At 46.4% G+C, this 13,795-nt stretch overlaps 1 protein-coding gene across 3 annotated transcripts in view; it reads right to left on the reverse strand.

Annotated features, from left to right (window-relative positions):
* The window catches only part of ptprfb (protein tyrosine phosphatase receptor type Fb), a 169,024-nt gene that overhangs the window by 42,345 nt on the left and 112,884 nt on the right, over positions 1–13,795 (reverse strand). For 2 of the 3 annotated variants that reach the window (XM_030074274.1, XM_030074273.1), the window contains 7 exons: positions 13,348–13,653; positions 12,318–12,511; positions 7,528–7,554; positions 4,247–4,364; positions 3,276–3,854; positions 2,266–2,363; positions 1,228–1,484 (listed from right to left, as the gene is read on the reverse strand). In XM_030074274.1, coding sequence (XP_029930134.1) covers positions 1,228–1,484; positions 2,266–2,363; positions 3,276–3,854; positions 4,247–4,364; positions 7,528–7,554; positions 12,318–12,511; positions 13,348–13,653 — 1,579 coding nt within the window. The remainder of the gene's footprint in view (positions 1–1,227; positions 1,485–2,265; positions 2,364–3,275; positions 3,855–4,246; positions 4,365–7,527; positions 7,555–12,317; positions 12,512–13,347; positions 13,654–13,795) is intronic. The other variant, XM_030074275.1, reaches the window with a different exon arrangement.

Consider the following 13,795-nt stretch of genomic DNA (forward strand, 5'->3'; position numbering starts at 1 on the left):
CTTGTAAACACCTTTTGTGTACATATCTCCCCCCTCTCTCTCTCCTCTCAGCTTCAAGTTTTTCCCCTGCTGCAGTCTTCAATCACTTGAAAATCAGCTTCTCAGACAGTGAAAGTAGCTGCTCCTCTCCCGGCCGTAACTTTGTGATTCAACAGTCAGTCAAGCCTCAGAGCGGGTGAAGACATGTATAACAAGCCTGCGCTCCCCCACCCCCAGTCACCAGTGCTCTTCACACGTCAATCTTGTCTGGAATCTGGCCAGCCCTGACAGCCCAGTAATCTTTTTACCAATCAATGCTGTACACTCCCCCTACTCACACCTCACCTCTGCTCCTTCCACAACTGATGAATGTGTGTGTGTGTGTGTGTGTGTGTGTGTGTGTGAGTGTCTGAAGGAGCGACTACACTTGTCAGGGTCAGGCGCAATTCTGCTCTAAACAATTTGAGCTGTAAAATGATACAAGTGGACCCTGATGTTAAAAGTCACAATTATAATCTGCCGCTGTGACATAAAGTTGGCTAAGGCCAAAAGTTTTGGATTCAAGTGTTGAAATGGGGGCTACTACTGATCAGATGCCACTGGTGCCGCTGCTGCTTGTTAGAGGGCTTCTGCACTTCTCTGGGCTGAAGTCGAATTATCAAGCAAACCCAAACCTGTGAGGTTTTGACAAAGTTAAAACTGGTCCTGTGGTTCCATTGGAAGAGCACAGTAACAGTGAGAGGTATTTTACTGATCTATGAAAACTGTACTGGAACAGCCAAGAATCAGAAATAAATGAAGCTGGGTAAAAACCTGTGATCCCTTATTACATTATTGGCAGTTATTACATTATTGGTTCAGAAATTATTATTATTGGTAAGTTATTACACTAATGTCTTTTATTACATTAAGAATGGAAAAAATATTATGTTATTGGCAATTATTACATTACTGGCAATTATTTTAGTCATTTTCTGGTTACAGCTTCACAAATGCCAAGATCTGCTTACTTAACTCTGTTTCTAGTCACAGAATGAAACCTTATAATGGCTCATAATGGCTGCTGGACAGACTGAGGAGGCGGTTTTAGGACATTACTCTGTGCTCTTGCTAACGTGATGGACATTTCTATTTCTATTTATTTTAAAGACAAAGCGATGACTTGATTAATCCAAAAACTGCACAGAGGGAAGTCAACAATCAAAATAATCATTAGCTGCAAGCCTGTTGCAGTGTAGCGTGTCTGACCTGACACGCGTGCTGGTCTGGACTTTGGGCAGGTCGATGGTCAGCTTGCTGCCTTGAGCCTGGTGCTGGATGTAGAGGATGGGCTTGGTCTTGAGCAGGTCAGGGGCGGTGCGGATGGACACCTGTTGCTGCAGACCCCCAGCACTGTTGCCCCTGCTCATCAGCACAAAAGAATAGTCTGTGTCCGGCTGCAGCCGTGTGATCAGCTTCCTCTTCAGGTTCCCCTGCACCTCCACACTCTGCTGGTTGTACAGGATCTGTAAGCACATGGAGGGCAACTTGCAGTTAGAGTTAGTTACACACATAAACACGCAAACATGCATACAGATTTTTCTGCCACTCATCCTCCACTCTCTTTTCTCTTCCATACACACACACGCACACACACACACACACACACACACACACACACACACATACACACGTAAAGTGAAGACAGTCATTTAGCTGCACTTTCCTAAGGGAGGCAGACATCTCATCTGACACCTCATCTCATGTGCTTAAGTGTCACGCTTACCCATTGGTGCATATCCAATAGTTTTTTTACACTTCAAATTGTCTGTGGTCCATTACTATGAGGTGAGAACTGATATCATATCATTTTGACACATTATTACACACATTATTCACAGCCTCATAAATGAGCATGAATTCTGCTTGCCATCTCTAAATGCAAATGGAGAAAGAAGGCCACTGTATGATCCCCCGGTGGTATTATCCAAAGGTGAATGAGTAGGGTTGATGCTTTCCATAGGGAATATGAGGTAAACTTACATTACAAATACACACATTATGTACCGCATTGAACTATAGATGACAGGTGTTATTTTTTAAATTTTATTCCTTTGTTGATTGCATTTAGCTGTGATTTGACAATTTTATTGCATTATACATTTTTGCGGTTTATTGCTTTATATAATAACAATGGCTCAGGTTAGACTGATACAGCTAATTGTGTTCACGTGCACGTCATTTGCCAGTGAACAGGGATTTCCTCAGGAATTCTGGCTGTCGCGTTCATAATGCCCCGGCTGTTACCTTGAAAGGCACTTGGGACTTGTAGTTCTCTGGCACTTCCCAGGTGAGGAGGACGGACGTTTTCATGACAGCTTTGACACCAAAGCTTGTGGCAAATGCTGTTAGGGTGGGAAAAAAAAAAAAAAAAAAAAAAAAAAGCTTTTGCTTATTATCTCAAGTGGGACATCTTGTACAGTACAGAATGTAATCTTTGCTAAGCTGTGTAATTCAATTTCACACGACTGTACGGCAAATAACCCCCCAATAAACGTTATGAAAATATTTGACGGTACCACCTAATGACCAGACTTGACAAGCCACGGGGGGGGGGTGAGGAACATCAACAATCTTATGCACGCTTTGTTACTGATCACTTAAAAATAGCTTTATCTCCCTAAGCCTGTTCTATCTATTCATATCACTTTCACACCACTGAAATATGCAGCAGACCAAGATCTCGCTGATTACCGTGAAATGTATACGGCGGTGGGAGGGGCAACACGGGTCTTAAAATAGGCACCACGCACATCTAGTGATAAATACGGAATCTAACATTTATAAGATCATAAAATGCATGAGGAGACCCACGCTGTGTATGGTTGAGATGTGTGTGTGCGATGGGAGGGAGCATGAGGCGGCATGGTAATGTGACTGTAGCGTGTAATGAGATTAGCATTCTATAAATCACTAAACACAGCGCTGTACTGTACTGCGCGGTGGATGGGAGAGGCGGGGGAGAAACAAAGGCAGAAAAAAGTAAGTGATATGTACTTTTTAAGACAAGATGAATAAATAATGTGGATCAGGTGTGTGTGTGTGTGCGTGCAGGGGAGTGAGTGTGTAACGGGTGAGATTAATTATAGATTAAATGGCTCGATTGTGTGAGTGTCACGCATGTGCGGGTGAAGAGCTATGTAAGCATGATTATGAACGTGCCCGTGTTGATGTACTCACACAAAACCCCGATGTTATGTTTTCATATCAAACACTCCCGGCTATGTTTTCATGTGAGTGCCAGCCGTCTGTCCTACCTGGTGATGTGGACATGGTCCTGCTCTGGATGCTGGGGCTGATGGGTCCCCCACCCTTGCTGGTGAAGGCCTGCACCCGGATGTCGTAGGTGGTGTCGGGTTTGAGGCCCTGGATGGTCATGCGCGTGTCGGCCGTGCGGTTGGTGCTGTTCTGCTGGCTGTTGATGTCTCGGTACACCACCATGTAGTAGGTGATCTTGCCGTTCCTCTCTGCCAGCGCGGGGGGGTCCCAGGCCAGCTGGGTGCTGGATGTGGTCAGCCCTGTCACCCGCAGGTTGACGGGGTAGCCGGTGGGCACGTCCTCCTGGGTGCTGATTTCCTTTATGTAGGCCTCGCCTGCGCCTGCGCGGTTCAGGGCGCTGAGGCGGAAGATGTAGGTGGCGCCCTTGTGCAGGCCGGTGACGGTGTAGTGCTCCTCGGTCTTCCTCAGGTCACGCGAGGTGTAACTGTCCTCCTCGATGCGCTTGTACTGCAGCTGGTAGCCCATCAGCTCACCCACCATCTCCTTGGGTGGCTGCCATTGGATCAGCGCTGTGTTGCCGATGGTGGTGCTGATCATCATAGTGGGCTTGCCTGGCACTGCAAAAAGGGAGGGAGGAAGAGGGAGAAACAAGAACAGCTGTTTCTGCAACATTTATTTATCTAGGGAAGGCTGTTTGAGCGTGCATGGTCTTTTTTCAGCGACACCCAGGGCTCAGAATTCATGCACTTACACGCATTCACACTTGAGACAAGCCCACAATGGTTAGAGATGAAGGACAGATACAGCACAGCTAATTTTCTTGGGGGACAAAGGGAATGATGCAATTCATCTTCTTAACTAAACAAGGGACCGAAACCAACAGCAATCCAATCACACAGAAAATCCTCCTCCTACCAGTTTTAATGCCAAAAATAACAAAACTTATATTCACTGTAAACACGTACATGTCCTGTGTTTGCACTGATTACATGATAAGCCTGACTCTTACCTGCACCGGTGGTGGTGATGACTTTGGCTTTGCTGCGAGCGCCGTCTCCCTTGGTGGTATACGCTGCCACGGTGACAGAGTAGGTGGTCTCAGAGTGCAGGCCGCCGATGATGGCCTCCTGCGAAAAGCACAAAACCGAAAGGTCAGAGGTTGAGAGGAAAAAACGAAGTTTGAGCGACACCGTCTTATTAGCAAAAAAAAAACACCAACCCCTCACAAAAAGCTCTTATTCCATCCCAAAAAACGCACACCAACACAATAAAATGTAAAAAAAGATCAGGCACCCTTCTCTATCCACTTGCAAATTCTCGATCAATTGACCTATAACAGGCACTAAACCGTTTGAAGTGTTTAATAGAGAAGGGCACTCAGTCCAACACAAATAGGGCCAGGAGTTTTTCTCGGGCAAGAAACCCCCCTGCGCCCAACTGTGAGGCACACACTGAACCCATTAACCAACAAACCAACCAAATGAACCAGAACATCACCAGTGTGTCAGTGCTCATGCCTGCTGCATGGATAAGCATGGAATTATACCCAGAGGAGTTTGGCAACATGCTACTCTGCACTCCCTTTAAAAGCAACCATAGTAGTGCACCTCTGACTATGAGCCAGAATGCTGTATTATAAAAACTCCTCAAGGTAATTCAGATTTTACTGCCTCCGTATGAATGGATAAGCAGTATTGGACATCAGTTATACCGCTACTTATTTTTTAATGAAATATCAGCGGATGTGAGCTGATGAAGTTAGAGTCACAATTTTTGTTGAACTCCCTTATTAATTGGGCTGAGGTAAGCCTGTAGCCTGTAGGCAAGAACACAGACACACAAAGGTGGCTGGTATTGAACGAACCAGAATCTCAACGATCATTAACATACACACAGGAAAAAAAAAAAAAAAAAAAAAAAAAAAAAAAAACAGCAAACAGCTGAGGTGCTAGAAAACAGAGGCACCCTGCTGCAGAACTGGCACTCACTTAACCAGACTGCATCAATCTCAGGACAACACACACACACACACACACCCCCCGCATGTATGTACACATATGCACACCTATCCATACATATACAGACACACACAAATGTGCCACACAAAAGCACACACACACCTTAAAGGACACACACAGACATACACAGACTTAAAACCAGAGGACAAATTAGTGCCTTGGGGCTCGAGCGCGCACGTCTGCGATGCCACTGAGAGGACACATACGCCGGTGCCTACAAGCCTTCCTGCCAGAGCTCCTTGCAAACCCCCTCAAAATCCTGGAATATTATATGGCTTTGCCCTAATGCTGTTTCTCTAACTAATGAAGTTTTAATTTTCAAGCCATAGAAACATTTAACAGTCTATATAAGCCAGCTCTGTTTGACAATGCTTTTTTACTGCCTCTCTCTTTAAGGGACACTTGGTGCTCCCATACTCGCCTTTAAGAGAGACAGGGGAGAAAATGCTAAATTACTGTATCATAAAACCGTTTTAACTTTATGGAGGAAGTCTCATTACTTTAATCATGCAAAATGGCTTTAACAGTCTCGGCAGTGGCATCCGCAGAGATCTTTTTCCCCCCCTATTCTGGCAAGGTCGAATTGGGTCTAGTAGCACTTTTGAAACTCAGCGGAAAATAGAAAAAGCAAGGCTTCAAAGTTTCCTGTAGAGTAAGTGCTTAGAGCAGCACCAAAGGGCATTACTGAGATTATCAAGTCGACTAGTCATAGAAATGTATTCTCGAGACCACTATCCTCATTTGAGTAGAAACTGCCAGGAGAAAACTGGGCAAGCTTTGTCAAAACAAATATATTCGCTCACAATCCATTATTTTTGCGGTGATGCATTCTCTTTTGAATTGCAATCAAGTATCTGCTGATTTTAAAACACTCATCGCAAACTAATGGTCGCTGCAGATAAGTCATGGGTCAAGAAGACATGCTAATGCATTCGCTGTGTGTCTGCGCCGTGTCACCCTCCATTAATTGCCTGGCACACTGATGGCGAGCTTCCACACATGGCTGCTAAAGAAATAATAACGACGGGTGAACAGATGTCTTTCTCTGACAACGTCTAATGCTGTGTCTGTCAGGTGTTAATCAACAGCAACAGAGAGTGGAGAGAGGCAGGCTTGACTCATGTCTTGCGCGCTGCACTGCCGCAATCCTCTTTGACTGAACGTTATCACATAAATAAACAAACTCGCACACACACACTAAACCCCGCTGGCTCGCTTTCAAACATAGAGACAACACTGTGGATATGCACTGATATGCAAAAAAATGCACAGCGATTCCATCCATCAGGGTTTGCAGGTGGTCACGGGGGTTGATTAAACAGTGACCTTATTTTCTAGTCGGACAAATCAGAGGGTAAACAACACGCAAAACTGCTTCAATTAATTTCTTGATGTCGTCTCTTAAAAGCGATCAACCGTCTTTCTGCCCTTGTTTAAATATTGAAATCTTTTTTTCCTCGCCGGTTTCTGTTGAATTCCCGACTAGCGAGTGGCTATGCATTTACACTAGTGCAATATGACATCCACGGGAGGTAATAAGCCATAACAAAGGGCTGTGTGACAGCTGCGGAACAGTGAGCTGCCATCTAAGCAAATGAAAAGAACATGAAAGGCTGGTGGCAATCTTGGAGATGTGTGCAGCTGATAAAACGCACGGCTCCTCCCCTCAGATAGACATGTCATCTGGAACAGTAGGGGAGACAGCAGGTTAGGAGAGCCTGATTAATGTCAGTGTTGCACCGGGATGGTGACATACAGCCTTTGACTGCGCTGTGCGGCTCGGTGACGGGGAAAAGGCGCCACGTGTTTCGGCGCAGGGCGTGCCTCGGATCCCATGTGAATGCCCAGCCGTTATTATGGCTTTGTTTTATGTTAAAATGTTAAGAATCACAGTTGCACATTATTACCAGAAAAAAAAAAAAAACCTCTTCATGCTTATGGAGATAATAGCTCTAAGAATGCATCGCACACACACATTGACTGAGCTGTTATGACACACATCTCTAGCTGTGGTTATGATGGGGTTATGAACTTTCATGAGGATTCACACTGTGTGGGGAGTGAATTACGTGCATGGCACACTCATATACACACAAATAAACACGACTCAAGAGCACAAATAGCACTGGCAATCCACACACACACACACACACACACACACACACACACACACACACACAAGCATGCGCAAACACTCAGAGCCCCCAAATCACAGAGGGCAGAAGAACGTGCCCGGCAGCAAACCCCAGCAGCACACATGAGGGCTACTCACATGCTCGGTGGACTCCTCAATATTCCACTGATGGGAGAGAAGACACGGGACACGGGGTGGGGAGAGAGATGAGTCAAAGACAACACAACGAGCAGGGGAAAAAAAGAACTTGTCTTTTTTTCACTCAAAGACAGGATGGAGGCAGCTGTCAACAGGATCATGCAGTGGAGGAAAAAGGAGGACGTGACGAAAAGGAGAAGGAGAAGAAAGGAAAGCAGGTGGGGGATTCCAAAGTGGCCAGCCAGGATGAACCACGGTCAAGGAAATGATTGTATTTTTGTTCTAGATTCTAGCTCCAGCACTGCCCTGTTACGTGTTTCACTATGAATCCATTAAAACCCTTTTTCTCCTTCAATAAGTCAACTCCAGCGTTGAGCGCGGTAACTACCTCACTATGGACACAAAGCATAGACTATGCAGACCCTCTGAAGCATTCACTCATTCCTTACAGAGATGGAGGGAGGGCCCTTTTTTTCATTATATTTCAATATGTTTTCAAAACGTTCTCTTTGCTCGCTGTGCTTGGCCAAGTGATTCCTGGGGGAAGTGAAAGCCCATTTCGTGCCGCAGGGCTCTGCCGTTGCCGAGCGTGAAATCCTATTACCAGTGCCGCTACGCTAGCCCTGTGACATCAAACCCCGTCGGTGCAGAACGGGAACTGCCGGCGTTTACCAGCAACTCCCTCCACAGTTCAGCTACTGGAGAGGAGTTCAGTGATGGGTGGCCTGGGTGACAGCAGACAGGAGAAATGGGTGAGGTTCACAAGGTACGAGATGGAAGAGACCGGCGAGGGACGAGGGTGAGAGGTGGAGGAGGTCGGTAATGGTGGTTCATCGTTATAACGCCGACTGAAAACACACAATTAAGTTGTGCGAGAGCTGCTCGCTACACATTTCAGCTACTGTGACTGAGCTCGCTGATGGGTGGCAGAGATGGTGACACACCAGAGAGGGAGGAATTTTATTTGACCGCTACACTAAGTGAGAATGTGGAATTTGCACATCTGACTGACTTTCGGGCATTATGACGACCACTTTCCATCTTTCTCTCTGTCTTCCCTCCACTCCAGAAACACTTTCCACTGTGCCAAACAGAAGGACTGAGATTAAAAGGCTGCTGATTCAGAGTTGGCTGGAGAGATGGTGTTCATAGTCCTCTCTTGACTAATGGCGAATAAAAAGACGAATGCCTCAAGTTCTCGGCCCGACTCCCTCCGGACTGGTCTTCTTGATGAACCAGTAAGCTGCAGGACGAGCGAGCCCGCTACACAGTCCCAGTTGTGACTGGTAGAGACACATGGCTCATCAAAAACTGCTGCCTCATACTCCCCTGACGTAGTGGGGCACTAAAGACTACCATTTAAGAACAGCTGCTACTTAACTCCATGAATAACAGTTTGCGACATGCCTAATTGCTTAATTTGTTTACCGTCGACTCCACTCGCTATGTCAATGCGGCAGTGAACACATTAAGGTTCGCGAGAGTTCTTATCTCGTCTTGGGCATAATCCCTTTCTATCGTGGCCGCTTTTTGCTCTCTGCTTCAATCCTTGGGAGAATGTATAAATTATCCCCATTTATATTTCGAATGCCAATGCAAGCTGAAAACACATCATTGCTGATAAGCGTCGTTTGTGGAAACGGAGCGGTATAATTTGCAGGCGGGTGAATGCAAATGTGATGACATGGGCTGAGATGTGTGGCTATAAAAAAGAGAACGGGGGGGGGAAACGAGTGATGTGGAAGAGAAGGAGCTGTCATGATTGATGGAGTGAAACGGGCTGAGGTGCTTCTCTTCTTTTCTTTTTTTTTTTCCGTTCCCATTCAAGTCCAATCTGAGGCAGCCAAGGCCGTAGAGGCAGTGAAGCATTGCTTTGCTCACTCACACACTCACAAATGTACGGGGGAAAAAAAAAAAGCACACACCACAAAATCGCATGAGTGATCAAACAAAATGAACCTGGAAAAGTAATTCTGAATGGAGGCGAACTTGTGCAGAAAATGTACAGAGGTGCGAATGATAGCTAATGGCGTCGATCTCTGCTGTGCCATTTTGTAACGGCTTCGAAAACTGTGCATGTGAAAACATGAGCCGAGAGCAAGCTGTGACTATACGGTGATGCGGCAGGCTGTGTGGTGCTGAGTTGCCCACTCAAGTTCAGGCCACTTTGCCCTAATAGAGATAGGGTTGGAGAAGGGTCGATAACGTCACACTTTTAACACGGCCACTGGTTTAAATTTAGCAGGGAAATGAGGGCGCTGTGTGGGCTCCTGCTTGAAAAGAAAAGAGGCGCTTAAACCGCCCACACACAGAAAAGCTCTCCTAGCTCTTCTCCCAGGGCTTCAGCTAGCCCTGAGAGAGGGTTGGTTGATGAGTGAGAGACAGAGAGAGGGGGAGAGAGAGAGAGAGAGAGAGGGAGTGGTGATTTCAACAAGGATCTCCAATCTAATCATCCAATCAGTCAGTTTATCTCCATGATTGAAGTCTGAGGTGAGAGTGGGTAGTGTTGTGTGAGCTGTGGAAAATCTGGATGTGTTCTTCCTGGCAGGCTCACGGTGCATCCATTGCAGGTGAAAGGGCAGACATGGAGCGATTTCACAACATTTTACCACAAGACTTCCCGAGAGAAAAACTATGGGATGTGCCGAAGAGGAAGAAAACCGTTTTTAGTCTACAATTAAGGGGTGTGTGTTTTGGGGATTTGCATGAGTCTATGGTGAGTCATGAACTTTTCTGAGCCAGGTCGGACGCCTACTGTGGGGTTGATCTAAACAGTGGGCAGGTTTGCTCTTGTTATCGACATTGTTGTTTTTTGACTAAAGTGTTGTTGGGGTGTGAATGGCTCGATGTGTGAGAAAGGAGGGATTGTCTAAAAGCAGCTGAGAGTGCATGGATGGGTGAGTGCTGAAAAGGCTCTGCAGACAGTGAAGTTCTTAATGACGTTTGGGCAGGTCCTTGCATGTTGGCTACTCACTGCTGCTTCCCAAAAACTAATCTGTTGAGATGACTCAATCATGGGTAACCGACCTGCACGCAAGCCTCGGGTAATTACTCATACAGCTTTTAGGGCAAGCATGGTGGAAAAGGAGGCCGTGAGAAGGAGGGAAAGGTGTAGGAGGGAGGGAAAAAAAAATTTCAGTTTCAGCTAGGGAGGGGCCAGTGAACTCGAGAGGTGGCCTGGATGCCAGATTGCAACTTGAGAGGTGTCCTCGATGCTGAACTGCAGTGTTTCTTTGTGTATGTTGTGAGGGCCTGGTGCAAATGAGACACGGAACGGAGCATTGTTTGTACAAGCAGGAGGGTCATGCTCAGTTCAGGTTTCATAACCCAAAACAAAGTCACGCTGAACAAGTCGACATGAAGAAAACACTTCCAGGAAGACAAGCCACCGTCGTTTTTTTTTTTTTTTTTTTTTTTTCTTCTTCCAGACCAAAGGATGCTGTCCTAGCTGTCAAGCACTCTGGTACACAGTCGGATCACACAGAACTGTCAGCAGTAGCTGCCAGAAACGACTGCTGTAAAACAGAGTGGTAGGGTTTGTGGCTGGGGGACTTTTGGCTAGGTATGGAGACACGTCCAGTCAGGGGCTTTTGTGTCGTTTAAGGCTTTACCCAGCAAGCTTTAAGCAGCGCTCTTTTGTATGCTTAGAAAGTGTTACATAATCCCATGTGAGGTGGGCCTCTTGGGCATAATGCGCACACAAAAAATATCATTTTCAATAACAATCTTTATTAAGCACAGCTCGCAATATAGCACCACTTACACGTCATCTCAAGGCGACTTTCTATGGTGCTTCCACCTCTGCAGTGTCAGTGTTAACACAGTGGTGTATTTGCTAAGGCAAATGAGGGTTAACAGCTCCACTCAAGGGCACAGCAGTAGTGTGCAGTGCCTGGGAACTGAACCAGCAGCCTGCTGGTTTCCCTAAACGCTGCTGCTAAGCATTTATCAGCACATACTGCTCAAAGACACAAGCAAGGCTGTTCGTGTCTTCAGCAGTGTTCCTCTGGCCGGGGACTGCTTACTTTTTCAAATGAGATGTTTCTGTCAGGGGCCATCGAGAGTGTAAGCAAACACGTGCTCATGCAAACGTTACTCCCGGCAAACAATCCAGAGGAGGCGTTTAAAAAGCCCCTAGCTGGTCTCTCCTCTCCAAGACAGAGGGGGAAAAAAGTGAGAGCGGGGTTTTTGGTTTTAAGATATTCATGAATGTCTGAATCCCTCTTAAGGATTACAATCTCTCATTCATCTCATGGTGGCGCACAGCTTTGGGCGATTCAGAGCTGCCTGCATTAATGTGTAAAAGGTAGTGTCAGGAAAATAACTCTGATTTATAAACAGGGTAACAAGGCAGTGCATATGTAAAACCACTAAAACCACAAAAAAGAGGTGCATTGATTCAACTAAGCCCCATCCTGATGTTGAGATATATATCTATATATATATATATATATATATATATATATATATATATATATATATATATATATATGTATATGTATATATATATTTATAGGCACTTTATAGGAGGAGAAGGAGAAGGAGGGCATAGACAGCGAGAAAAAGTTGGAGGTGGAGTCATGCAGCTGACAAGAGAGATTACTACAGGAAAAAAAGAAAAAATGAACACATTCCATGAGGAAAATGAACTGTGAATTCTGAGAACAGGAAAGAATGGGGGAAGGAGAAAACGAATAATGGGGAAAAACAACAAGAAATGAAAACACAACAGGTAGAGCACAAAAGAAAGACAGATGCAGAGAGATGATGAGTAAGACATCGTTCAGCACCTGAGCTTCTGGCAGAGCAACGTCCATGATGTTGGGCTGGCCTCGCGGTTCGCCATTCTCAAGGCGGGAGAAAATGACCTGGTAGCCTCGGATCTGGCCGTGCTGCTTCCCCTGCAGGGGTGGCTTCCAGGTGACCCGGATGGCTGTGGAGTTCACTGCTTCGACCTCCAGTTTCCTGGGGGGTGCGCCTGGCACTGGATATCCAGGAATAAAGAGGAAAGGACGGAAGAGTGAGGAGAGAGAGAGCCAGACAGACAGACGCAGAGGGAGGAAGAGGTAGAGTTAAAACATGCTGAGTGAGTGATTCTCCTTAGCTCACTGTGTTTTGTGATGAGAAGCTGAAAATAATGACTCTTGAGTTTTTTTAGAGAATCGGGTGGGTGCTCTGGAGAGGAAGTGATACTAGGATTGGCCATGAGTCCTATTCACTTCATATCTTCTATGACTATTATGTCCCCAAAACACCCTGCAAGGGACAGCATGTGGTCTACTGTTGTCTGTTATGCCCCTAATTCCACGATGAAATTAGCTGTGTTGCGGCAAACTTCAAACACATTAATTATAGACAACTCCCTCTTAGGAGCAGCTGCTCTCTATCATGCTGCAAACAAAAGAGGAACGGGTGAGAAGAAGAGGAAAGAGCGATTGAAAGGAGAGAGGGAGTTCTGCTCCACTTCTCTACACATAGAATGGGCTTGGTGTGAATTGTTGATGAGGAAAGAAAATGTGAAGGCGTTAAAAGAGTGAAAGAGGAGGAAAGTGGTACAGAGAGTGGGCCCAGGGGGTGATGGGCCTCCACCTGCCAGGGATGTAAGGTCTCCAAGTCTCAACATTCTACACGAAAACAGGCCAGAGAGGGGAAAAGGTGACCATTAACTCTCAGCTGATCAAACATTAGAGACAGAGACAGGTGCAGTAGAAGCAGGGTCAGTTGAAGTTAGTGGAAGAGAGCAGCGAGGAGCAGCCCAAAACAGCAGAGGTGAGAAAGTTCTTAGCGTTCTTAGTCGCTTCCGGGGGGTTGTCAACCTACCATCCTCTTTGGTTCTGATCCTCACCGGGGAACTCTCAGGGCCTGGGCCCACATCAGTGTGCGCCCTCACCCACACCTGATACTCCGTCCACTTCTCCAGGCCTTCCAGCAAGTAGCTGGTGGCGTCTGCGCCGATGCCCGTCACCACATGGCGCTCCACATCCTCGCCGGCAAGGGCCTGGTAGCTGACTGTGTAGCGCACAATGGCGCCGTGGCGGCTAGCGGCGGGCGGCGCCACCCAACTCACCTTGATGCTGGTGGAGCTCAGGCTGACCAGATGCACCTCCTGAGGGGGGGCGGATGGGGCTGTTGGGGGGGGAGGGGCACAACCACACGAAGGAGGGGCACGGATCAAGCAAACAAAATAAGGAAATAAAACTCAAGCAAACACAAGGCAAAACAGGATGCTGCCTCTGGACTGAGAGACCGTTAATACAACAAAGTATTA

Source organism: Myripristis murdjan, chromosome 17 (assembly GCF_902150065.1).
Source record: "Myripristis murdjan chromosome 17, fMyrMur1.1, whole genome shotgun sequence".
NCBI lineage: Eukaryota > Metazoa > Chordata > Actinopteri > Holocentriformes > Holocentridae > Myripristis > Myripristis murdjan.